The sequence below is a fragment of the Ixodes scapularis genome, unplaced genomic scaffold (genome assembly GCF_016920785.2).
Source record: "Ixodes scapularis isolate PalLabHiFi unplaced genomic scaffold, ASM1692078v2 PGA_scaffold1__304_contigs__length_218370807, whole genome shotgun sequence".
NCBI lineage: Eukaryota > Metazoa > Arthropoda > Arachnida > Ixodida > Ixodidae > Ixodes > Ixodes scapularis.
In genome coordinates, this window is record NW_024609846.1 from 145,755,006 (window position 1) to 145,780,483 (window position 25,478).

Below are 25,478 nucleotides of genomic sequence, written 5' to 3' on the forward strand. Positions count from 1 at the left end.
TCTTTAGATGACGTCGAAAAATTTGGCACTACGGTTTTGTTATTTTTAAAAGGGAACTAGGCCGGCTTTTTAAATTTTTATAGCTACTTAATCCAAAAGCATCATCTGAACGCGTATGGCTTTACGATTCTGAAATGCCATCTCGTTTCCCCAGATTACCTCTATTTAAAGGGATTGTCCGGTAAAACTTTCTTTCATAAAACATTTATGGAGAATATCATCCGCACAATATTCGAATTTTTTATCCTCCGCCGTACAAGTAGCTCTATTTTAAACAGAGCCCAACTGCTCAGATTGCACCCGCAAAACACACAACGTTTTCGTACGAAACAGCGGAAGCTCTGACGTAACATCATGCAAAGGAAGCCACGACAGCTCTTGACTGCTGTTCCAGTAAAATAAATTCGTTCTGAGAGATGCGAGATTCGCGGTATTGAGTGAAGCTCAATTCTTCCACGATGATCCTTGCACGCACCATTTACCATATTGATCAAATCCGGGAATACGTCGACGCCCGCGACTCTGACGTTTCCATGCCTGATGTGACGTCACGACACGACCATTCATGCATACTTGCGAAATTTATCATGAAGTTTCGTATGGTGTCCATAATTGATTTCACCAATATCGGGGCGTCTTTGAGTTAAATAAATATCACATGTGACTTTACTTACGCCCTCTCTAAGTGTCCAGCGCAAAAACTTAGTAACGTCCGGATAACAGCGGACAATCTTTTTAATTTTTTTATAAAAGTTATATTTTGCTGATAATGCAATAATCGCGAAGGTGCGAGCGAGCTGGACAAGAATGACAATAATAATCTCCGGAGAAGAGCAACAAGGGGAACAAAGGACAAACACAAATCCGTTTGTGTTTGGAGATTTGTGTCTTTTCTTTCTCCTTCTCGTTTACCCTTCTAAAGGCAATATTATCGTTATATTTTGTTGGCTACCGAAACCGAAATTTTGTTCTCCCTAGTTTTTCCCCGGTTTTCCCCGCAATCCAAACGTGACGTCACCGACAGGGGGAGCGCGCCGCGCGGCAGGCAGTCGGGTACGTTCGCGCCCCCCTTTCTCGCGTGCTGTCTGAATTTTGATAATAATCTATATTTGTGCAAAATATGACCTTGGTCGACGTGATTAACTACAAGTAAAAATAAAAGAAAGCAATTGAGATTTGGAGAAAGCCGTTTCTGCAACTCGGTACGCACAAGCCGCGACTGTCGTTTTGTCCAATCGCTAGCATAGATATGTTCTCCTAATAGAAGCAAGCAGTTTCGCAGGCGAAGAAAGTTAGAAGAGACACGCAATATATTTTTGGACAAATTACCCGACCACCACGGAGAATGCTCGCAATGTGTGTGGAGCGTGCCATGCATACTCTTGCCCTACCCGGAGAAAGGTGCCGTTTTGTTTTTAAATTTTCTTGAGAAAAGTTACGGTTGCAGACGGGTTGCACGTGTAACTACTCTTGTAGCATTCACATGCTCCTTAGTGGCTGGGAAATTTAGCGAAGCATATTTAAACCATTCCCAAAAAGGCGCTTCTGGTCGATGGCAATTTCAGCGTTCCTGCGTGTACTTTGCTCGCCTTCCGAAGCAACAAACAAGCGCGTGCTGGGCTGTGATCTAAAACATGTACACTGTGATTCTCGTACACATTGAAATGCATAGAATAGAATGAACCGTAATCCAGACGGCAGGTTACTGTTCACGAAAATTGTGCTAAATTGAATACGAAAAGAACTCCGCAACCACTGTGCCAAATGTCAAGGTGAAATGAAGGCGTTAAAAATACAGGACCTCACTAATTCTGTTCAAATAAAGAACATTTGCTTGAAGATGCAATGGTGCGTTAAGTATAGAATTGCATCATAAAATTTGTAATTCAAAATAAGTTAAGAAAAATTTACCCAAGCAAAAATTGATATCCACAATTTTTTTGTTTTCTTTATGTAGTATATTCGTAGCCGGTGAGGAAAGAAAGCACAGCCGTCCATGTTAGCTGAGTAACTCCTTCTTCTTCTTCTTCCCCTAAGCCCCAGGGCTTATACCACATCTCCCCCTCTTTATTTTCCCATCTTTTCATTTGTATCTATAGGTTCAGTCTCTGAACGGGTCTTACCACACGTCCGCTTCGTGTGACTGGAAGTTGGGAAGTCTACGGCACCGGGCACGACAATTCTTGACTGCGGACGGTCTCGTCAGCTGCTTGGGCGTTCCCTGCGGGTATTGCCATCGTTTCTTGATTGCTGACGTTCTTGTCAGCTGTTTGGGCGTTCCCTACGGACATTTCCATTGGGATCAAGTGGAATCTGTTCCGTCGCACTTCCCCTCTTGGCGTCTTTACTATGTAGGACCGGGGTGGTCCTGCAGATGTCTTCACGAGTCCATCGGTCTTCTGGTCAGTGATCCACACTTTTTCCCCTTCCTTAATTGGCTTCAAGGGGCGTGCACCGTGTCTTTTGTCGAAGTTGGTTTTCTGTGTGAGTTTGTTATTTTCCTCCCATTCCCGGAGCTCTGTGAGATCGGGAGTTTTTGGCTCCAGAAGGTGGTTTGCTATTGGAAGGGACGCGCGAATGCGACGGCCTATCAGAAGTTCTGCAAGGCTGAAGCCATTCCCCAGTGGCGTTGCTCAGTATGCCTGCAGTGCCCAATAGGCATCATCAGGTTTTTTCCAACTGGCCTTAATTATGTTCACGCGAGCTTCCGCAAGCCCATTGCTCTGCGCAAACTTGGGGCTGGATGTAATATGATGAAACTTCCAGTCTCGCGCAAACTGTGTAAACTCGGAGTTCACCAGTCGTTGAAATTGAGGTCCGTTGTCACTGTACACTATCTCTGGTGTGCCATGTCTTGCGAAGATGGACTTCAGGTGATTAACTACTGAGCTCGCTGACAAACTGCTCAAAAGAGCCACCTCTGGGTACTTTGAGTAGTAGTCCGTTACAAGTATATACTACTTCCCTTGCAAGTAGAAGAGATCCATCCCGGCACGCTGCCATGGTCTGTCTGGATATGTAGTAGGGATGAGAGGTTCAGGGCGATCGCTTCTCTCTTGAGTGCATCGTGTGCATCGTCTTACATACGCTTCTATTTTTGTAGACACTCCTGGCCACCAGGCAGACTCTCTCGCTCGAGCCCGACATTTGGTGGTACCTTGATGACCTTCATGTATAGTCTCCAGGATCTCTTTTTGCAGTGAGGCTGAAATGATGATACGGGACCCTCGCATGAGCAGTCCTTCTTCCACGGCAATCTCGTTTCTGTGTCGCCAGTAACTCACGCATTTGGTGTCCACAGTGCTCTTAGAGGGCCAGCCATGCATGCTGTAGTTCCTTAGCAGCTGGCAGGTGTCATCACTTTCTTGCTTTTCTTGAATTTGTTCTAGTCTGTTCGGTGATGCCGGCAGACTGAGAGTAATACCTTGTACATAGGCTGCTATTTCGTCTTCCATTTCTTTGTCTGGGTCCGTCTGTAGTGGGTTTCTTGACAACGTATCTGCAGCCACGAGATATTGGCCTGGGATGTGTCTAGTCTCGTACGAGTACCTCATCATTCTCAGTTTCATGCGTTGGAGTCTTGGCGTGATGTCCTCCAAGCGCTCTGATGTCAATATCGGAACCAGGGGCTTATTATCTGCCTCAATCATAATTTTGATACCCAGTCCCGAAATCTCTCGCAACCCCATACTAAAGCTAGCCCTTCTTTTTCTATCTGAGCGTAGCGCCTCTCTGTCTCGCTCATTGTCCGTGACGCATAAGCTACAGGTTTATACTGTCCATTGTCTTGTTCCTGACGAATTGCCGCTCCAATTCTGAAAGACAAGGCATCAGTGGACAGCACAGGTGGCTTCTTGGGATCGAATAAAGCTAGTACTGGACTTGAGGTGAGTGCCAGTTTCAACTTTTCGAAAGATCGCTGTTGGTCTTCTCCCCAGCTCCAGTGATTCTTAGAGCTAAGAAGTGTGGTCAGAGGGTATGACACTTGTGAAAGGTATGGTATGAATTTTCCAAGGTAATTCACCCATTCCCAGGAAACTCTTCAGTTCGGTGACGTTCGAAGGTGTCTTCATTTGTTTGACAGCTTCCACCTTTGCTTCGTCAGGATGAATTCCTTGGTCAATGATGTGTCCCAAGAATTTGACGCGCGTGACTCCAAACTGGCATTTGTTCACGTTCAACGTTATGCCTCTTTGTTGAAGACGGAATAAGACAGATCGAAGGCAAGTATCTCCTTATTAGAAGAGAGGAGAAAAATTGAGCGATTAAAAATGCTTTTCATGATTGTAGATGGCACACTGCAGATTGATAAACATAGATTCATCAAACCCCATCTATCTAGAATCACACGTAATAAGCATACTAGGACAATCGAAGAGTACAAATTCAACAAAGAATGTTTCAAGAATTCGTATTTCCCTCGGACGATAAGGGAATGGAACAAACTTCCTGAAGGCGTTGTTAAATCCAAAACTGTTTTGGATTTTATGAAGTGTCTCCCATGTAACTAATAGACCTCATCTTATCGTTTTTGCTGTACTTTGTGCTTTTGATATGAGTATTAGGTGTCGTAGAGCCCCTCATTTTTTGTCATTGTGTTCTGCATGTGTATTACATTGTCGACTGTTTTTTGTACTCACTCCTATCATAGTCCCAACTGGGGGACTGATAGTATTATGAAATAAATAAATAAGTCGCTTATCGTGTTCCTGTCTGGTCGACCCATAGACGAGAATGTCATCCATATTGCACACTTGTCCTTCGATGTCACTCAGGACTTGGCTCATCTTGCGTTGGTAGAACTCTGGAGCAGATGTGATGCCAAACGGTAGTCGCTTAAATTTGTATCTTCCGAAAGGTGTAATGAATGTTGTCATGATTTGTGATTTTTCGGCCAACTCGAATTGCCAGAACCCTGAATTGGCGTCCATTTTCGAGAAAAATTTCGCTCCACTTAGTTGTCCCAGTACGTGTTCGGTGACTGGGAGGGGGTGCAGTTCGCGTTCTACATATTTGTTCAGTTCAGTGTAGTCCACGCAAATCCTGAACTTCCCATCTGGCTTTTGTACGATCACCATGGCAGAGCACCAGTCTCTTGGCTCTTCAACGGCTTCAATTACTTCTTGTCTAACCATGTTGGCGATCTCGTCTTTGATCTCGTCCATCAGGGGAATTGGGATTCTTCTGGGAGATGCGAGGGAAAGAGGTACTGCATCCGGACGGAGTTTTATCGTGTAAGGCATCCTCACGTGACCAAGGCCATGAAAAAGTGCTGGGAACTCGTCCTCGGGTCCACTGTCGTAGGTTGACAAGCGAGTACCTCGTTCATTCTTTTGACAACACCCAGGATCTCACTGTCTGTCTGCTCTGGAGAGTAATGGAGTCGGCAACTCAGGTATCACGTAGATGTCTGTTATAGTAACTTTGTCGCGGTACTGGATTTTCTGCTTTTAGCACACCGAGAACAGTTAGTCTTTCTTGACTGGGCCCCCTCAAGGCCCGTCTTGGTGTCGTCAGGGCCGCATTGCCGAGGGATGGTTTGAGTAATCTCTCAGGAACAGCTGTGACGTCGGCTCCTGTGTCGATTTTAGAAATAACCGGCGTGTTGTTGACTTCCACAGTCAACTCCCAAGATTGTGTTCCTGAGGCTTGAAGAACTCCCAAGAAATACGGCTCTTCTGGTGCGTATGTGGTTACCTCTCGGACGTGAGTGCCGCTCCGGCAAACGCTTGCGAAGTGACCACACTCTAAAAAAAAAGGGTGTCATGGGGTACACCCATAGGGGGTGTAAGTGCTTGTCACATATACTACACCCTTTGGGGGAATACAAGTGCACCCCAAATACGGGAGTACGTGTACACCCGTTGGTGTGGTGCACATGTACACCCTTTTCTACAGAAATCTCACTCGAAGGGAACACAGGTGCACCCCATTCAATGGTGTACGGCTACACCTCTTTCTACACCCAATGAGATGAAAGGGAGCACAGATGCACCCCATTCGATGGTGTACCATTGCACCGCTTCATACACCCGCCTCACTCAAAGGGAACACAGATGCACCCCACTCAATAGTGTACCATTACTCCCCTTTCTACACCTACTGCTCTCAAAGGGAACACAGGAGCACCCCGTTCAGTAGTGTACTGTTACACCTCTTTCTACACTCACTAAATTCGGAGAGAACACAGATGCACCCGATTCAAAGGTGCATGGTCGCAGCACTTTATGCACCCGTTTCATAACTTCATAAACCTATTTAAGACATCAAGGAAAACAGTAAAAAATGTATGCGCCCCGGTGATTGCAAAAAGGCAGGAAAACGGACACATGGTATTGTTTTCAAATCTCATAGAAGTTTATTAGACGGCCTATTTCGTAAACAAGTACAAACTTGCAAGCAATCTGTCATATCTGAAGACGTACAAAGAAGCTTTTACACAACTGAAATGATTACTAAGCAAACAAGAACCGGGGGTGAGTCTTAGGTAGTGTCCATTCTGCCAGCAGCCGGTAAAATTATTTCCACAAAATTCCACCGGCAGTCGCCATTAATTCATCGAACGACGTTTTGTCGACAGCTCAGATTAGCTTTTCTATATTAGCTTCTCTCCTTTCTTTTCTTGTAATGAGCCGCCCCAGAATCTATCCGCGAAGTGACGTGTATGGGTGGGACAGGTGGGCTAACATTTTCGTAATGAGCCGTCGCAGACTGTCGCCACGAAGTAGCGCAAACGGGTCGGCTGGGTCGGTGAGCACGCGCCTCAGAGATACACGCGCGACAAAATGTCCCTACAGCGTGCATTTTGCGTAGCGAGTGACGATGAAACGTTAAGGCCCGTTCACACTCTTGCGACCGAGTACGGCTGAGAAATACCAGACCGGTTTTTAAGCCTCTTGCGATCTCTTAGGACCAGCTCGGCAGCATCGCATCCGGTCCTAAGAAGTCGCAAAATGCTTAAAAGCCGGTCTGGTCTCTCTCGGTCTGACTTGGTCGTAAGAGTGTGAATGGCGACGTAGTGTCGATGAAACGTGTCTACAAAACGTGTTTCGGCAAAAACGTGTTTTCACAAAACGCCAGGAGAATAGGAAAGTCAGTATTATACCTGCGGTTAGTCACATGATTGTAGTCAGCTAATGGCAGGCGACTGCCGATAGAATTTCGGGGAAATTATTCTCCCGGCTGCGAGAAAATAGACACTGCCTAATTCTAGAAGTAATCCGGAACGGAACTGTCAATTGTTGCAAAGGAGTAGGTTGCAGAGCACTTACGATGAAAACGCCGGACTCGAAATATGTAATCCGAAATATATGTCGACACGGGCACTGCAGAACAACACAAAAACGAAAGGAAAGGGGTCCGTGAAGATCCAACACAATGTAGCAGAAGCAGTAGTTCGCCGAACCGAACACTAAACTCATCAGAAGAATTCCTTGGGCTTTTCTGAAGAACTCGCTTGTTGCCGATATACTCGTAGGACTTGTCAAACACTAAAAATCTTGGCACACTCGAATACATCGTCGCGGACGAAATCTACGGCAGCCCCGCTGGTCGCGGCACAGCGCACAAGAAACTAGGCCGGGAAGCACCGAGATAAAAAAAAAAAAGATACTAAGTCATCCATGAAACCTTTACCTTCTTCCGTGCTTTCAGCTTATGGAGAGAAAGAAAAAAGAAAGGAGTATGAAAATTGCAGCTCCCTCAAGGCCAAAAGGGGGTGCCTCGCAAAGGCTTATCTTCAGGGGCGACCCAACAATGAACACAACGAAAGGATTATTCACTTATATCCTCTTGAAAGTTCGACCCAAAGTTAATAGTGCAGTGGATGCTATCCGTGGCCTTGGCCTTCAGGCAGGTGCCGTGCTCTGCCTTATCTCTAGCTTGGAGACTATAGTCACGTGATACTACCCGGAGACCCAATTGGCCTAAAACAAGCATAGCGCCCACTCTACTGTCAATACCGAGTGAATGGGAAAGCTCCATACTTCCTAAGAAACTGTCAAACCCAACGAGTGACCCCCAAAGGGGAATCCAAGCACAAGCTGATCGGGACGCGGGGCTAGCGTGGGGGTGCACTGATACACCTAGAGGTTTTTAAGGGAGAGGAGGATGCTCATTGTCGGTGTACAAGTACACTGGCTGGGAAACGCAGGGTGCATCTTTTAGGAAAAGGGTGCATGTGCGCCCGATGCACCCGACTACACCCTTTTTTTCTTAGAGTGCAGGCTTCTGACATTTATTGCACTTGGCATTTCGCGCTGGACCTTTGAAGTGTTTCTCCCTGCCGCACCAGTAGAATAATTGTTTTGTGTTTCCCTTTTGGGGTGTCTCTCTGAAAAGGGCTGGTTCCTTGAACGATTGAACTCTGTTGACGTTGTCGGTTCCATGTAAAGCGTCTTGTTGGTTTTTGACTGCTTCCGACTGGCGCGCCATTGTGGTTGCTGACTCTAAGGTTAATTTTGCATTAAATTGAATTTTGTCGGATAGTTTTCTGTCTTGGACTCCCACGACGATGCGGTCACGCATCATCTCGTCGTGGAGTGCTCCGAAGTTGCATTATTTCGCGAGCGCATGCAGATCGGTGATGAAGTTTTCAACGGGCTCGTTTTCTTCTTGTTTCCTTGTATGGAATTTGCTTCGGTCGTAGATGATATTGCGCCGTACAATAAAATGGTCTTCGAAGGCCTTCTTAACGGCTTCGTATTGTAGTAACTGGTCGGCAGTAGTCCTAAGTGAGAGTAGAATGTCTTCTGCATTTTCGCCCATGCGGTATATCAAGGTGTTCACTTGTTCTGTTGCGGGCTTGTTGTGAAGTCCACTTATGGCTCGGAATTGCTCAAAGCGCTGTATCCATCGAGGCCAGTCTTCCGTTTTTGTGAAGTAGAAAAGTTCCGGCGGTTGACAAGCGAACACAGAGGTAGCCATCTTGGGCGAAGTGGTTGCCGGTGGTTCCCTGTGTATTTGCGCCTGCTTGACTAACACGCTTGGACTTCAATGGACTTCGGTCGGTGCCTATGCCCTCTGGAGATGCTTGGAGGGTAAGTTCATGAATGAATGTTGTTAAATTCGCTGTCACCATGTAATATTCGTAGCCGGTGAGGAAAGAAAGCACAGCCGTCCATGTTAGCTGAGAAACTCCTTCTTCTTCTTCCCCTAAGCCCCAGGGCTTATAGCACACTTTACTCTTGGAGTAGAATGCACCGCGTTGAAACACTCATCCATGGGTTCACTGGGGAAGGCAGTGTATATCTGTATAATATATTTCTTTTTTTTTAAATTGAAAGTATTAACTGTTCTATGAACCGAACCGACGTCATCAGCTTTGAAGCCACGCCAAACGGCACCTGAACTCCCCTGTCTCCATAGGCCGAAGTGAAGCCGCGATCTGGTGGATAGGCTCCCATTGGCTGGCGAGCGTCATCAAGGAACGAGACTCCCATTGGCTCTCGCGCGGCGTAGTTCCAAGAAACGCCTTCAGAGAAGCCCTTTCCATGGCGACGCAGCACACGCAGCGGCCCGGCCGCCGGTAAGAGGGGGCAGCTGGCCGCACAGCTCTACTGGACAAACTAAGTAGAGGTTGCACGTCCGAGCTGAGCGCGGAGCGGCCACTTCACGAGAGCGCGCGTTCGGTCGTCTGCCGTTACCTCGGCAGTAGCGAAATGTGGCCGTTTACGCTAGTAAGCCGCAGACGAACTAAGGGAGCGGAAGAACGACATTCATGCTTTCGCATTCACAGCTTATAAAGGCTTGGGTATCCTCGGACCTTTTTTTTTAATTAAGCTTTGGTTGTGCAATTAGGGCCGCAGAAAACTGACGCCTCCGCTTAACGACATTATTTTTTTCACATTTTTCTGGGATATAATGAAAACGTTTTCCCCACATTTTCTGCGAGCAAAAATTTCACGCCAACTATGTGACAAAAGAAACCAGACAACGGCTCTATCGGATATAATGGAACTCAATACCTGCTCACTAAACCTCTCTAATACCAGACACGAGTAGCAGTTTGTCGCAAGTCATGTCTTGAAACTCGGACAATTGAACCTCGTTTAGACGTATCACTTATCGTTTTTCAAGAGATCGGCCGCGTTAGTCGAGCTCCGAGAGTAGCCCGAACTGCATTCGACGCCAAAGCGTATATAGCGTTTATGAAAATAAGAATGACTGAAGCAATTATGAGCAACAAATATGGCTGCGTCAAATGTTGACTAGTGCTAGAATGTGCACTATATTTTTTCTCAATCTTATTAGCGCTCTTTTTTCGGCGGAGGTCGTAGTGGTCACAGACGACCTGAGTCTGCGATTGCCACCCTTGTTGTTTTTCCAGCTGCAGAAGGATTCTCAACTCTTAGCACGCGGCTATTATAAGTATTCCAGCATAAGTTAAAATGTTTCATGTGACTTTAGTTCTCTTGGCACACACTTGGCACACAGCTCGCGCAAAAGCACCTTGACGTGGCTGGCCTCCGCTGCTGCCGGGAAGCGCATTTATTTCTCCTACGAAAACAAGGGTAAAAAAGAAGCATTTTCCGGTACTGCTAGTAGAGTCCTCCGCGGAGCGCAGAATGCTAGCCATTTCAAAGGAACCTTCAACCTTGAAGCAGCGAAAAAAATACTCTCGATGACTGGCAACCCGGGTCGCTCGTGCGCCTTCCCGCCGGTGACGTACTCGGGCTGTGCGTTGTAGTGATAGCGAAAGTGTCTGGTTTTGCTACTTGCGTATGGCTCAGGCTGTTTGTGTCATGCGATGGATGGTGGGGAATTGGTGACTCACTGTGGGTTACAATCATAGCACGAATAAATGCAGCATAGTGACATATTATGGGTTGCGGACCGAGAAGTCTCTTCATGCGATGAAGTGGGTCCGAGCAGTTCCACACAAACGCTGGCACTCATCGCTCGCGTCGTGCTAGAAAACAGTTTACAGCTTGCCGGGAAATGAAACCTTCTGTGCCATTCTGCTTCGAAGCGGCATCTGGGTCCACATGTCGGCAGGTCGCGAATGCAGCCCCCACGGGAGGTCCCATCGGAGGCCCTGTCGCAGGATCGAATGCGAACGGCGAATCTTCCGAAATATCGTGCTGAAATTCTTGAAACATTTCCTGGTTATTGCTCGACTAAGGCCTTTTTTAACTCGCCAAACACAAAGTTGGGGCCTAAGTTGATGCAGTGCACTGATCGCCCTATCACGACGATGACTTCGATTTTTTTTTTCGCCTAATCGGCACGTTCCGCGAACTTTCGGCTCTTACTTCATGTTTCACGAGCTTAAGGCTCTAAGAAAGTCTTGATGAATTGTAGTTCATTGTTTCTTTCGGACGATCGCGACGGCCTTCTGACTGGTTCTGACGCTGGGCGAAACGGACCCATGATATCCACGTGCTGATATTTGTACAACATCTGACGTCACAACCAGACGGCGGACCGGTAAAGTAGCTAATTTTCTACAATGAAAAATTATTTCAAAAATTTGTTCCTGAAATTTACACGCTTTTTTTTGCTCAGTTTCTCGGGCTCTTTCAGAATATATGCTTTTGAAAGCGTTCAAATTGACGCGGGAGCTTCTCCCCTTTGAGAGGCGTCGCTCAGCATCACCGGGAGCAACTTATCACCTAATGACTACCCCAAATTTAACTCCCAAATTCCGCGTAGTGCCCGTTAAAACATTTTAGATGTCCGCTCGCACACAACCGCAGCGCTGCCACTCAGCTCGCTCTCCAACATGCCTGCGCTTCCGCTTTCCCGCGGAGCACTGGGACGAGCACAGCGGTGTACGGGGAGAGTTTGGTCAATGGCGAGGTCGAACTTCTATACTCTGATTAAGTCTGACCGGAGCCGACGCTACGATACAACCAAGCTGCGACAAAAATTGCATCGTCACGCGCAGGTCGGTGGAACTCGAGAAGAGTTCGCGATCGTCGGAACTTTTTCAAAACTTACGCCGTGAACGCAGTCGAGTCGTACCTGTTTCAGGTCGGTTTTCGTAAGTTCGCCGTTCGCCCGCTATGTGTTGCGAGTGTTGTGTGCGGTCGGGAAAGGCGGGCTCGCTTCTTTTAACAGATTCGTGCATTTCCCACACTTATGCGTGCCGTCACGCCTCTATGCCTCGACAAGAGTTGACGTTACAGCTATAGTAAGATGTAACCGCGCAAAACGTAATGACTCGTGGCGGCCAAAACACGAAGCTGCCTAAATAGGCATCGAAAGCAGTTTTCCGCGGCCTTACTTCGGTCATACCTGACAACAAAAAAAAAAAATCGTCGTATTTAGAAGACGGTTTTGGGTCGCCAGTGGGAATGTGACGTAAAGCCGCTGTCGCGCTGCCAATGTACCATGCTCTTCTTATTTTCGTGTTTTTGTCTTTTGTGTGTAAGTAGTGTCTTCTTACCCTCCCTCGTGTAATACCCGGAAACGGGTCTTCGAAGTAAATAAATAAAATGAAATGGAATGCAAAATAAACTCTGCAGACGCAACCTGAAGCGTGCCATGGTATGAGATCCTGTCACGATGGTTATACAGAAAACAGCCTGCGGAAATGTTCCAAGCATACATGTTTATGGAATGACTTCGAACATGCTTGTGGCGCATCCGTAGATAGTTTCGTCATTATGTACGCAGCCAACACCGTGTCTTCCGTTATTTTGTGTAATGTATGAGCCGAATGATTGCGGCGTCGATTGTTGCGGATGTTAATGACAATATGCAGTTTTTGTGGACCGCGTTTCGCCCTCCGCTAAGCCCTCCACAACCCTCTACGATACCAGGAACTCTGCAGTCAAGGCCATGGGCGCGCAGGCGCAGCAGCGGTTTCTGCGTTGCGGAGTGCTTAGCGGAGGAAGAAGCACGGTCTACGAAAACTCCCTAATTACGTTCAGCAGAATTCAGCGGAATATTTACGGTCTCGACACTTTTGCATCTAGCTTTTGCGTCTTACGTTTTTACGCAGTTACCCTTATAAAAACGTATGTTATGTGCTAAAAAAAAAAGAAATTGGACGTTTGTGTTTATACAGCGTTAGGAAGGTAGGTCCCTTTAAGGTGCAGCGACATGGGTTTACGCTGTATGGTGCGTTTATACGTGCGGATTCGTTGCCAGATCCGCGCAGGCGAAATGTGGATTTTGTAGCCGGGTGGCGAAACCGGCTTGTCGCTGGCGGAAAATCTGGTTATGGGTCTCGCAGTGATCCGGATTTTCCGCCAACGACGAATCAATCTCGCCACACGGCTCCAAACTGTACTTTCCGTCTGCGTGGATACGCCCGCGAATCCGCAAGAGTAAACGCGCCATTAGGTGAGAAATTTAGCCAGTGGAGTACCACCGGTAGCCTGGGGTATTTAACGTGCACCACGCAGTAGCGATACACGACCTCGCGGTTGTACGATACTCATCCAATTTGAAATGGGTAGGAGCGGGGATTGAGCCCGATATCTCTGGGTAACGCACTCGGCCAGCGATCGTAGACTTCAGGGATCCCGCTAGCCTTTGCCGAACCTAAGTTTCGACTGGTTAGGTGAACCTTCGAACGTTTGGCCAAAATCGAAGTTCGACCTTGGAACATTATTGCCCAACTCATAGAAACAAATTGCTAGTGTTCGGGAAAAATAATTTAGAGTGTAGTTTGTTCTCTATTCAACATACTAGAAAGACAAACATATAAACTTATATTTTAGAATGTAGTTAGTTCGTTAATGCGAATTAACATTCCCAATAAATATCGTCCCCGTTTTCCGCTAGGTGCCTCCAGTTCGTTTTCAGTTTCCGCAAACGCGCCTAACATTCGAACTCTGGTCGAAATTTCGTCCGAATTTGCGTAAAAGTCGGAAGAAAAGGAACCTGGTCGGAACTCGAACCTCGGTAGGTTCGCGACGATCCTAACGGAGCACAAAAGAAGCTATAAGCCGATGATTTCATTAGTGCTCTCGCGCTGCATGCACTTGTCTCTTCCCGATTCACTCCCTAAAGGGAGAAAGAATTCTCGCTTACAGCTTTCGTCATTGTTCAATGTAAGAGGATGTCGTTTAGACCACGGCAACACGTCCGTTTCACATCGAGTCCGACTGCAGTCAAGGCCATGATCCGATGTATCCAATGAAACAGCGCTAAAAGTGCTTCGTCATGGCGCTCGTCGTCTTTGTGCGTCTACGATCGCCGGCTAAATAAATCGCGCACAGTAAGTGCAACGTGATCCTGCGTTTTTTTCTTCTTCTTTTGTGCCTGTGATAGGAAAGGCGCAAAAACGACGAGGGCCATGGCGACGCACTTTTGGCGCTCCTTCATTAGCTCCATCGGACCGTGAAGGCCGACGTACACTTCGCGCTTTTCCAGTTTACCCGCCTCCTCCTTTTCTATATCCTCTCCACTCTTTACCTTGCTCCAACTTGGCTCGCCTAGCAGCTTAGGAGAGGGGAGTGCTAAGAGGATTATCTTCCCTGCAGAAAACCGAGGTTCTACGTCGGCCTTTAACGTCGCCTGCGCTGGGACTTGGAATTCTCTATGTCACCTAATGTAGGCGAACGCGGGGCTACTATTTTCAAGCTTCAGCCTGCATTTACCTCGTGGCGGGTCGGGCTAACGGTGACGTAATGCGCAGGCCTTGTCGTCTAGGTGTCCATGGACGCCTACGGGCCGCAGAATTAATTAACGAGGCTGCGGCGGAAAGACGACGCCCCCCTCGGGAAGGCACGCATGGTCCCAGGAAAACGGAACTTCGATCGCAGCGCGCGTTTTATGAAGAAGAACGCCCATTCTCGGCCGTGGCTTGCGGCGGTCCCGTGAGTGACCGTATCGACCACTCGGCGTCCTTCTTGGGCGACAAGCACGCCTTCTCTTTTCGGAAGCGTCCAATTTCCTCCCGTAGCCAATGCGTCTGCCGTCTTCGGCCGCGACCAGCACCGACACCTTAAAGATGAGTGCGTCGCGTGTGCAAATGAGTCCCGTGGGAAGAAGGTACGTTCCACAGACTAGCCCGGTCGGTGCCCCTGAATTATGAGCGGGAATCTGTCGAACGTCGCAACGCAACGAGCAATATATATAGCCAGTAAGCTTCAGGAGAGGCAACGGAGCTCTACATAATACATAACTCGATAGCTGTTCCGGATAGCAGACGGTCGAGACAGGACCATGAATCAGCGTAAGACGTTGGCTAACGTTACCAGGAATAAAGTGCTCAGGTTAGTTGGCTCATAATGCGTGCAATAACGCCTATACGACGTATTAGTTATTGCTGGTGTCAGTCCCGCGTAAACAGTAGAGAGGAAACTGTGGCCAGCCCGCATCGCTACCCGAAGGTCGTAAGAATGGTTTTATGATGAGAGAGCAATTTGAAGGGAACCGACGAATCGTGTTGTCTTCGTGCATTTAAAGGGGCCTTGCCGCAATTTTCAAAATTAGGCTAAATCATTGTGGGAATTAGTGTCAGTTATACATACAGAAAAAAGAAGGGAAAACCAATTTTGCTTACCCATTAGCTAGTTTTCACTTTAAAAATGTAACCAAATGAAGTATGTTGTACCCCTTAACTTTTAAACCATCCTCAAGGTCACGTACGCAGTGATGTGTTCATGGGCGACGAAGAGCTTCCGGTTGTGTCCTCGAACACGCTCGCGAACTCCCTTTGTTCTCCGAAGTCCAAAATTTTCACCCTGAATCCGGATTCAGAGCATTTTTCAGGCTCCGGTTCGAATACGTCGAGATCCCACAAGTTGGCATCACTGCTCGACACCGGTAGCAGATTTCGTCCCTTTGTCACGGGACCAGCGGTTAGGGGATGGTTTTGTTGGATGCTGTCCAAAGTCCGAATGTGGCGCCAGATACGCACCGGTCTAATTTTTTTTTACGTCGATAAAATGCTCTTGACAGATTTATTAATGTTGAGAACACAAGATTTAGAGAACTAGGCTTTAAACTGAGCAGATAACTGTACAACTTGTGAATTCACTGCAGCGTATCTCATGGCGATGTTACGCCGTGGTTCTCATGCCCGCAGCCCGCGGCTGCAGTTCGGGAAGTAGACCGTTCCATGTTTTGCGATTATAAGGTGAAATCCCGCTACTTAGGGGAAGAGGAAAATGTTTTGTTGTACTTCTGGTGATATAAACGATAAAAAAAAAAGAAAAAGAAAGACGTTTACAATCCCCTGTAACGCCGAATGAGATCCTTGCAGTATACACAGACCACGCAAGAGACGACACGCCGACGCCCGCTGGGGCAGCGGCGTTTCTCGCCCCCGCTGTGGAGGTCACGGAATGCTGCCAACTACCCGCAAGAACCACTATTAAGGGAGGAGAGCTCGAAGCCATCCTCCTGGCTTTGAACCTCTTCGCGCATCAACGGCAAGACCTACGCCCGAGGGAGCTCAGGCTCTTCACAGACTCCAAGGAGGCGGTACGAGAGTGTAAGAAAGTCTCCAGCGCAAGCAGGAAGGTCAAGGAAATTAAGAAGATGGCAGCCGAACTACGTCAACTTGGCACCACCATCAAGATAGGTTGGATCCCGGGCCATGCAGGGATCCCCGGCAACGAAAAGGTGCATCAACTCGCTCGCGCGGCGCTCGTTTCTTTCCGCGAGCGAGGGGGAGCACCCACATCCTCACAACCACACGACCACGGATACGCCGCACCCGGTAATGGGAAGACGTTATGTGATGACGAAGAGTATGATCCTGACAAGGAGAGGATCCTAATCAAGGAGAGGTACAGGACAAGAATGTGGGAACGCCTGCCCCAGACGCCCGACCTTCTACCGAGAGGGATCGGAAGAAGGGACAAGGTCCTTATCACCCTCATCATGGCAGGCGCCACCCGCTCTCCGGCACGCATGGCCGCATGGAGCAAAGGAAGACGCTCCAGCACGTGCAACAAATGCACGAACAACATATAAGGAGGCATGACTCATCTCTTATGGGAATGCCCCTACTATCAACAAATTCGGACCAAGTTCAAACCCATATATGCCCAAAACCTGGATGACTGGGTTCACCCAAAGAAGCCATCAGACAAAGAAAACGGCCAGCTTAGTCTCCTAAACTTCGTGCTAGAAGCGAAGCTGGACGTATATGTGTAGATTCTTTTCTCCTTCATACTCTTTCCTAGCGCCACATGCCCAGACGAAGATGTCACTCGGCATACTCCCCTCACCCTCACCCTATATTTGTGGCAATAAAAACGCCTTTTGAATCTGAATCCAGCTCTTGAGGAGGAGGAGGGGAAGGTTCGGAGAGGAGGCTATGCCCCTCCTCCTCTCCTGCTCGCCTCCCATTTAGGGGAACATTTTCACTAAATTTGGTGGAGAGTTTTTTCCGCTAAATTTAGCGAGGAAGTTTTTCCGCTAAACCTAGCACGGAATTTTTGCTCTAAATTTAGCGGGGAACTTTTTCCCGCTAAATCTAGCGAGGAATTTTTCCGCTAAATATAGCGGGGAATGTTTTCAGCTAAATTTAGTGGGCAAAATTTTCCGCTAAATTTAGCGGGGGAACTTTCCCGCTAAACTTAGTAGGGAAACTTTTCCGCTAAATTTAGCGGGGGAACTTTCCCGCTAAACTTAGTAGGGAAACTTTTCCGCTAAATTTAGGGGGGGAACTTTCCCGCTAAACTTAGTAGGGAAACGTTTCTGCTAAATTTAGCGGGAAAGTTTACCCATGATGCACCGCGCGGTTATGCCGACGGCGACGCCGACGCCGCTCAAGCCGGAAATGGGCGCTTAAGAGCTGCGCTCTAAAGACAAGTAACACTCTGCAGTTCCTGGCAAAACTAAAATCCTTGCACCTCTCTTTTATTACGAGAAGCACACTGCGCCTTTAGTCAAACGTACGCAAAGTTGATGTTGTTGACAAAGGAATCGACTTGACATCCTACTTTCAAGAAACTGAAGCTCCCGTCTCGAATTCGGAAGAACGGTAACAAGGTCTACGCAAGATTTACTGAATTCGGTAGCATATAGCGAGTGGCCGCTTCGCCAAAGTCGTCTTTGGAGCACTCTCCTCCTTCAGAGCTGCTTCGTCATGAGGAGCCAACACCTCCTAGAATACAAAACCCCCTGACAAAACCTGTGGGTTTCCCCTTTGAGGGGGTACCACGTAGAAACACAGAATGTCTGTGGGTCCGTAGAGTGACGTGTTTTCTTGGCGTTTTACCATCACGCTGTGCCCGTCGGCAAAACAAATAAATGAAAGGAAAGAAAAAGTGTCGGCGCTGTCGTATTAGACAGATTCACCTAAAGGGGATCCCCGCTGCCGTGTTAGGCAGATTCGTGGGACAAGGGGGAAGCACAAAAAGAAAGAGGCTCAGAGGCCAAAGCCTCCCCCAGCGAGAGAGTTGCGCGGCCGGCTTACCTAGCCTCCAGAAAATGGACGCGCCCGGGGTCGGTGGCAGGCACGTAGCCAGGATTTTGTTTCGGGGGGTCCCGCTCATGACAAAATGCTGTATGAGGAGGGAGGGGGAGAGTAGGCCCCAGCAATATGGAAGATGGGGGGGGGGGGGGGGGGGGGGAGCCCGGGCCCTTGCCCCCCTGGCTACGTGCCTGGTAGGTGGTGTGGCTTATCCCGCAGATTGGTCGAGTCCAGAATTATTCTCAAGGGTGCGCCGGGGGTACATTCACCCAAAAGGACGAGGAAGATACCGCCCTCTTTGAGGAATGCGGCCTTTCGTCGTATTCGGGAAGCCGTCGCCATAACGGTTCCCACGGCCTGCTTGTGCTAAGCCTAGATATGGAGACGGGGGAACACGCGGTTTCCACAAACCTTATTCTCTGTTTCACTTTAAAGGGTAACTGCAAAGAAAAACAAAATTTAAACAGCCTAATTTGGACAAGCATGTCAAAAAACAATTTTTCCGGGAGAAAAAAAAAATTTTGTACAGCAATATTTATTGCGTGAGACTGATTTTAGTTTGCGGCTATTTCGTCCGTTTTAAATCGCGCGCCACAAAGTCGTTGTTCCGTGACGTTTAGCACCGATTGGCTGCTACACTTCTCATTGGCTAAGAGTTTGATTGACAGCTTAGATCTTGTTTGTTAAACCTTTGTGATATGTTGTAATTTCGTTTTGAGCGGCATATTTTTACGTTGAAGGAATAGCCCATGGGATGAGAGTTATTATTCTTTACAAAAGGTTTACATGAAGGTCACTTCCGTTTGGATTCATACCATAACAAACAAAAGCTTCGCCATTCTTTCATGGCCGCCGAAGTTTCTGCTTCCGCGTGTCTCGCCTACCTCGACTAGTCGTTTCGCCCAAGTGATCAGTGTTTCGGGCTGTCCCAGGTGCTTGAGTGAGACTTTGTGAAGTGAAGTACTGTGTGTTTAGCAGCTGTCGCAGGTGTTAGTGATAGGAAGCGACGCGGGGTTTTGACTTTCATAGTCCGGTTCTTTCGTTTTCCTCTTCCTTGCTTAGCGTGCTTTTTTTTTTTTTTTTTTACTTTTGCGTGCAAATGCCGTCTTCTTGGAGATGTCAGATGAGTGATCCCGATAGCGAGCCTTCCAGCAGCCATGTCGCCCCGAAAGGAACGCTTTTTGGCTGGAGGAAATCGGGCGTTCGCGTAGCGACAAACGTGTCCAGTTACGTTCTCGTCATATCGCTCCGGAGGGCGTCGAGATTCGCACCGGGTGCACCGAACGTCCGCGACTAGACGTAGCCGTTACGTAAAAAGACCTGACACAGCCAGGCATTGGGTAATAGCTGTCCGCAGAAGCGTTCAGACGTCCGAATTCTGCGGTAGCCGACAGATGTTTTTTTCTCGACTTCCGAACCATCTTACGTAAAGATGTTTGAATGCACGTGTGCTGTTATCGTAAATCTTGGCTTGTGATTGCGACTCTGTAGATTATCTTATTCGGTTTGCTGGAGAGAGGCAAACGTCGGGCGTAACAAAATTGGTTGCAGATTCCGCGTACCTTGCGAAAGCACTTCTCCAGTCACCTAGCGAAAAGCGCGAAACACGGAGTCCGCACCGTCCCTACTTCCCACTCTTTTACGTGCTTTAGAGCAGTTTGTACCTGCTAGTAGGTATGCCTACTGAAACTGCAACTTGAAACTAGGCGCAGTGCCAGAGAGCAAAAAGACAAAGTTCGGAAAGCTTGCTCGCCCTTTCCAATTTCTGAACTCTCAAGTGATTGTACCGTAATGAATGCACAACGCCTCCCCCCCCCCCCCCCCCCCCAAAAAAAAAAAAAAAAAAAAGAACACTATGTTTACTACGTAAAAAGTGGTCCCAGTTCATGGCTCTTTGGGGAGGTAGGAAATCTTGCCTAAATTTATTCACACCACACGATGAGCGCAACACGTCGCTGTGCAAACACAGTCCAACAACACGAAGCATAGAAACGGCAGATTTAGGACAACAATTCGGAGTCCACTGTTCAATTAAAACGACGTAATTTTTTTGAAAACGCCCGCAGCTTTTTACTCATGGTATGCGTCGAGAATCCTCCACATTTTAAAACGGAACAAAGGAAGATTTACTTTTAAAAAAGCTCGCTGCGTCATCCCGGACCAGCTGGACCGGATTAGCTGATGACGACGGGACTGAACCCGTTGAACCTCAACCCGACAACAACCAATTTGCGCTCCGTGTTAGTGTGGGTGTCTACTTCCAAAACACTTTTTTTTCTTCTCTGCAGTTACCCTTTAAGGCGTGGTAAGCAGGGCCACCGGACTTGGTGGTTTAATAAAATGTTTACTCTTTCTCTCTTTTATTCTGGCCGTAGCCGACGCTACAGTCTTTAAAAAAAGCTAGTAGTATTTACTAGGCAAAAGCTAGTAACTGCTTGTCACATACTTACTAGCTACCTAGCTATTTAGCTAGTAACGGTCAAGCTATTTATGGTTACCAGCTCAAGAAGTTAAGTAACGGTTACTAACCAACCTAGTTTACTTCACTACCTTTAGCTAGTAACTTACACTAACTCTCACAAGACGCAGGTGGCGCTTTACAACGTCAAACTAAAAAATTGGCAAAAATATTATCGCTGTGATGGATTTTTTACCCTGATTACATGCAGATTAGCAGACGTATTATGTATCTGACACAGCCACAGAACTAGAACACAGATGAGACACACGCAAAGCACTCACGCGACGACTGGTTCACCTAGTCGTTGCCACCAATGGCTACCCACGCCTCGTTTATACAGACCATTTGAAATAAGTCGGTTGGTCAGTGATTACCTCGTCCGTGAACAATGTTACAAATATGATGCTGTTTTTGCACCAATATTGTTCTCCAATATTGCTGTTAAACATTCTAAGAAATGTATATTGCACGAACAAGGAAGAGTAACACACAGTTATTATTTGCGACCGTCTATAAAACAGCGCCTCTATAGGTTCTCAGAGGCCATGTTTTCGCTTCCCCGCATAGCAGCTGAAGTTACTACCTGTCGGGCGTTTGAGTTATTATAAATAGTACAATGGTAGTAACTGTCAGAAAAAGGTAGTACCTGCTGCAGTTACTAGCTTTTAGAGCGCAGCTCTTACGCGCCCGTTTCCGGCTTGGGCGGTGTCGTCGTCGCCGCCGACGTAACCGCGCGTTGCATTATGAGACGTTTCTCATAATGACGTCAAACGTGGCGTCATGAGGGTCACGACGAAGGTCATGACCTTCACGTGAAGGTTAAAACCTTCACGTGACCTTCGAGTGACGTCACGAGGGTCATGAGTGACGTCACAATAGGGTAACATATCTAATCTGCAATTCGCCATACATATATTTTAATTCTCTACATAAAGGGAGAAATCATGAAGTAATGCTCCTCGAGAAGCTGGACTCTCTTTACAACGACTCTTGAGGTGGAAACGGGTATAGAAGGTTCGCGTACACTCTTGCCCTGACCGTAAAAGATAAGGAGGCCAGAATGACCTTACCAAGACTGTCTCGCCCTAGCTCTTCCCCGAACATTCTAGGTTGAATATTCGAGATGACGAGCATTGTAGATAAAGAGCCGAGCGCCATATTGCCGATTTATTTACTGATTCTCCCTCGCGATGATCAGCTGTTACGCCGATGCACCGTCGCTTGCTGCTGCCGCCTTCGACGCTCGTTGCTGCTTTCTCGACGTTTGCTCTTTTTTTTCGTTTCTGGCACAAGTTTGCCCTTATTAAAGTTTTAGTTCATTCTGTTTTTTCCTGACATTCTTGACGATATAATCAACCTGCACTTGATGTAATGTTCTCCCGTATTTCACCAGTTTGTGCTCCTCTTTCTCAGCAATGCCTTCCTCACACCTCATATAATTTCTCGGCAGCTTACTACATTGGACGGTACCATTATTTTACGGATGTCAACCGAGAACCCTTTCTTGAGCCCCTCAATAACAAGCAAATCACTCGCATCACGAGAATTGTTCTGGGGGCTATGGGCATATGCCATATACATTCTGTTAAAAAACATGAAAGAATTCTCACTTGCCTAGCTGATTTTTCTCAAAACTAAAACTCTCTCAATCAGAAAAGATTCCTTGCACAGAAAATTTAAGAAAAACGGTCTCTCCAAGAGGGGGGGCAGAATTCAAGAGCTGTAGAAAGCAATGCAAGCATTTAATTAACCATGAACAAAAACTTCATTGCGAGCCTGTAGAATCAGATCTTGCGAAAAATCCAAATAAACTTTATAAGTACGCTAGATCTCGCCCTGGGTAGAACGTAAGGTCAGCGATAGCTCTGGATTTTCATGGAGGCGATGCGGGGAGTGTACCTGTGTTGTTTGCAGCTTACTTTAGTGCAGTCTATAAAAACGGCTCCGACTGCGCGTGTCCTGCGTTGCCCCACGTGGTTGGGTTCGGCGACCAGCTCATTAGCATTCATGTCGATGAAGAATGTATTGGGTTATGCATAAAAAATGAGAGCCACATTATCTGCGGGGAGCGATAGACACGCTCAGTAATTCTTATATCTTATGATGAAATATTCGCGCCCATTGCCGTTGTCGTTCCAATATTGAAGGCAGAAAGTAGGGCTCATGTCGTTAACTTTAGACCTACCTCTTTTTCCTTCGTTTTCCAAGCGCTTTGAAAAGGTTATTGTAGAGGTAGTCGCTTTTCTTTATAACTTTTTTTGGACCGCCAGGTCGGCATCCCCCGCTCTGTTTTATTTATCCGCCTGACGGCGCTTCGGTCGGCAATGGGGAGGCTCTTTGTGAGACGAATGTCGCGTTTCAGGGCGTCCCGTGCTATTACGAGTCAGAATTCTGCTTGTTTATGAGCTTTTCCCGGTATCGCGGAAATGGCCGCGGGCATGTCGCCCCCTTCTTGGCCTTTCGGGTGGAACCCCGGTTTTCAAACTCACGTGAAAACACTTGACTTGCCCATGAGAGGCTGCTGTTTCAGCGCCTCGTGCGTCTACCCTTTGACCCTGAAACGCAGAGCCATACGTAAAGGTTTGCCGGGGAACTTACGGCCGAGACATAAACGCGTCACCGGTCGCCAGGTCGTTTGCTGGCAGACAAAGTGCTTCAGAGCTCTTGGAGTCGTGTCTCGGAAATCTGCCGTGATGCCGGGAGACCAGGCGCTCACCATATACTTGGCGCGCCTTTCTTTTTACTTTGTTTCCCACGCCATTTCGTGGTGGCATAGACGTTCCCTAGCCGACATGTCGCGGTTGTTCTCGCCATGGTTCAGGAATGTGTATCTTCTGTGGCATATACACCAACTCAACTCTCCTACGTCACGCCGCGGTGGTGGCGCGCCGGACGCACTTCCGGTGTGGGGCGGTGGGCAGAAGTCGCCGTGCCAGACATGCATTCCCGTGTTCCTTTCGAAGAAACGAGACAAAAAAACCTGCCTTCTCGTCAAAATGCTGCGACGGGGGCTGTACCAAGAGAGCCTGGAAAGGTTTGAAGATCAGTTTTCATGTGTTTTCGCCCCCTCCGTTCGTCCGAGAACGTGAATAGTAGCCGTGAAAAGGGAAAACCAGACGCTGTCAAACTACGATTGCGTGTGCGGGCAACACTTTGTGGTCGCCAGATGTATTTGCTTTGTTCCACATGAACGAGAGAAAACCGCCAAGTTGTCCGGACCACCCACGGGTTCAGTACGTCTTCAAATTCACACGGCCGCCTGATCGTTCGAACTTTCGTCTGCTAGTTCAAACAAAAGCGGCCCGTAGACCAAACGTTGACCCGGTAATTGCAATAAGAAGTAATTGCAGGCCTCAAAAGACTTAAGTAGGCTCGATGTAAACAGTAGATACAAGATGTTGATCATTGGTACCGGTGGCCATCACCGACTTGTTACGCTTGGTTTGTTCCCGCTTCCGATTTTCAATATCGACGTCGATCATCGCCGCTACCTTCTACACTTTTGCAGCACGAGCGACGTCACGTCCGAAAATAGCTAGAAGAATTTCATCATGGTTTTGGCGTCCATTCTGCGGCGTTCACGCGAATGAATCGCCGCATGTCAAATTATTTACGGAAAGTTTAGCGGCGTAACGAGAACTGATAATTCGCTCAGGCGATTAAAGTGGTTAGAAAGACATTGCGATGACGACGTAGAATCGACAATTCCAACCCAAAAAAGAGTATGCAGACTCACACAAATGCCGACAACATGACAATCGAATGGTTTGTTGACGCGGGACGCGGTGCTTCTTGCCCGTACTCCATTGCGCATGCGTTTGAACTGTCGTCTGCTCTTTCAAACCTGGCTGCTTTTTGTCGTCAGCTCGTTCAAACGACAGCGGCCCGTTAACCAAACGTTGTGAAACCAAACGTTGTGAAAGAACTAAGTGCAGGCCTCAAAACAGTTTTGAAGGTTGGTTGGGGTAAGTATAGGGCTAAGTGTAAACAGATACAAGAAGATGTTGATCATTGTTATCAGTGGCCATCACAGACTTGTAATGCCCGATTCTACTTGCGGTTTTCAGTATCGACGTCCAACACCTCAGCTACGGTCCACGCTTTTGCAGTCCGAGCGAAGTCGCGACTAAAAATAGCGAGCAGAATCTCATCGTGGGAGTCAGGCTTTAGCGCCCATTCTGCGGCGTCCACGTGAAATGAATCGCCGCACGTCACATTATTCACGAAAAGTTTTGCCTCGTTAGTTTTGCTGAAGCCGCACAAGTAGTCAGACATTGTTAGGAGGACGTAGAATCAACAATTCCAACGTGAAAAAGAGCACGGGGACTCCCACCGACGCCGACAACAACGCAATTCAATGGTTTGTTTATGGGCGACGGCGGGCTTCTTGCCCACCATCCACCGCGCATGCGCGGCGCCGGTGGCGTCCGCTAGGGGCGCTCCGGTTTGTTTGTAAACATGAGTTGGTGTATAGGAAAGCCATAGGTCATATTTTACCCTCGGGTTCTGAGAACCAAGACTTGGCTTATGGTTCACTCTTGAAGCGAAGACCTCTCACCCGATTGGTCGAAAGTGCGTTGGTTACTCTAGCCAATGGGACCATGGGTCGAACCCTGCTTGGCTAGACGGGTTCGAGCACGCTGTTTTAGACCCTGGCCGGTCAAAAAAATCTGAGCTCCCGCGGTGCGCCGC

General features: G+C 47.7%; 1 protein-coding gene across 1 annotated transcript in view; it reads right to left on the bottom strand.

Annotated features, from left to right (window-relative positions):
- Positions 1-2,159: 2,159 nt before the first annotated feature.
- The window catches only part of LOC121835846 (salivary glue protein Sgs-3-like), a 64,995-nt gene continuing 41,676 nt past the window's right edge, over positions 2,160-25,478 (bottom strand). Inside the window, exon 2 of the mRNA XM_042290364.1 lies at positions 2,160-2,518. Within this exon, the coding sequence (XP_042146298.1) occupies positions 2,160-2,518 (359 nt within the window). The remainder of the gene's footprint in view (positions 2,519-25,478) is intronic.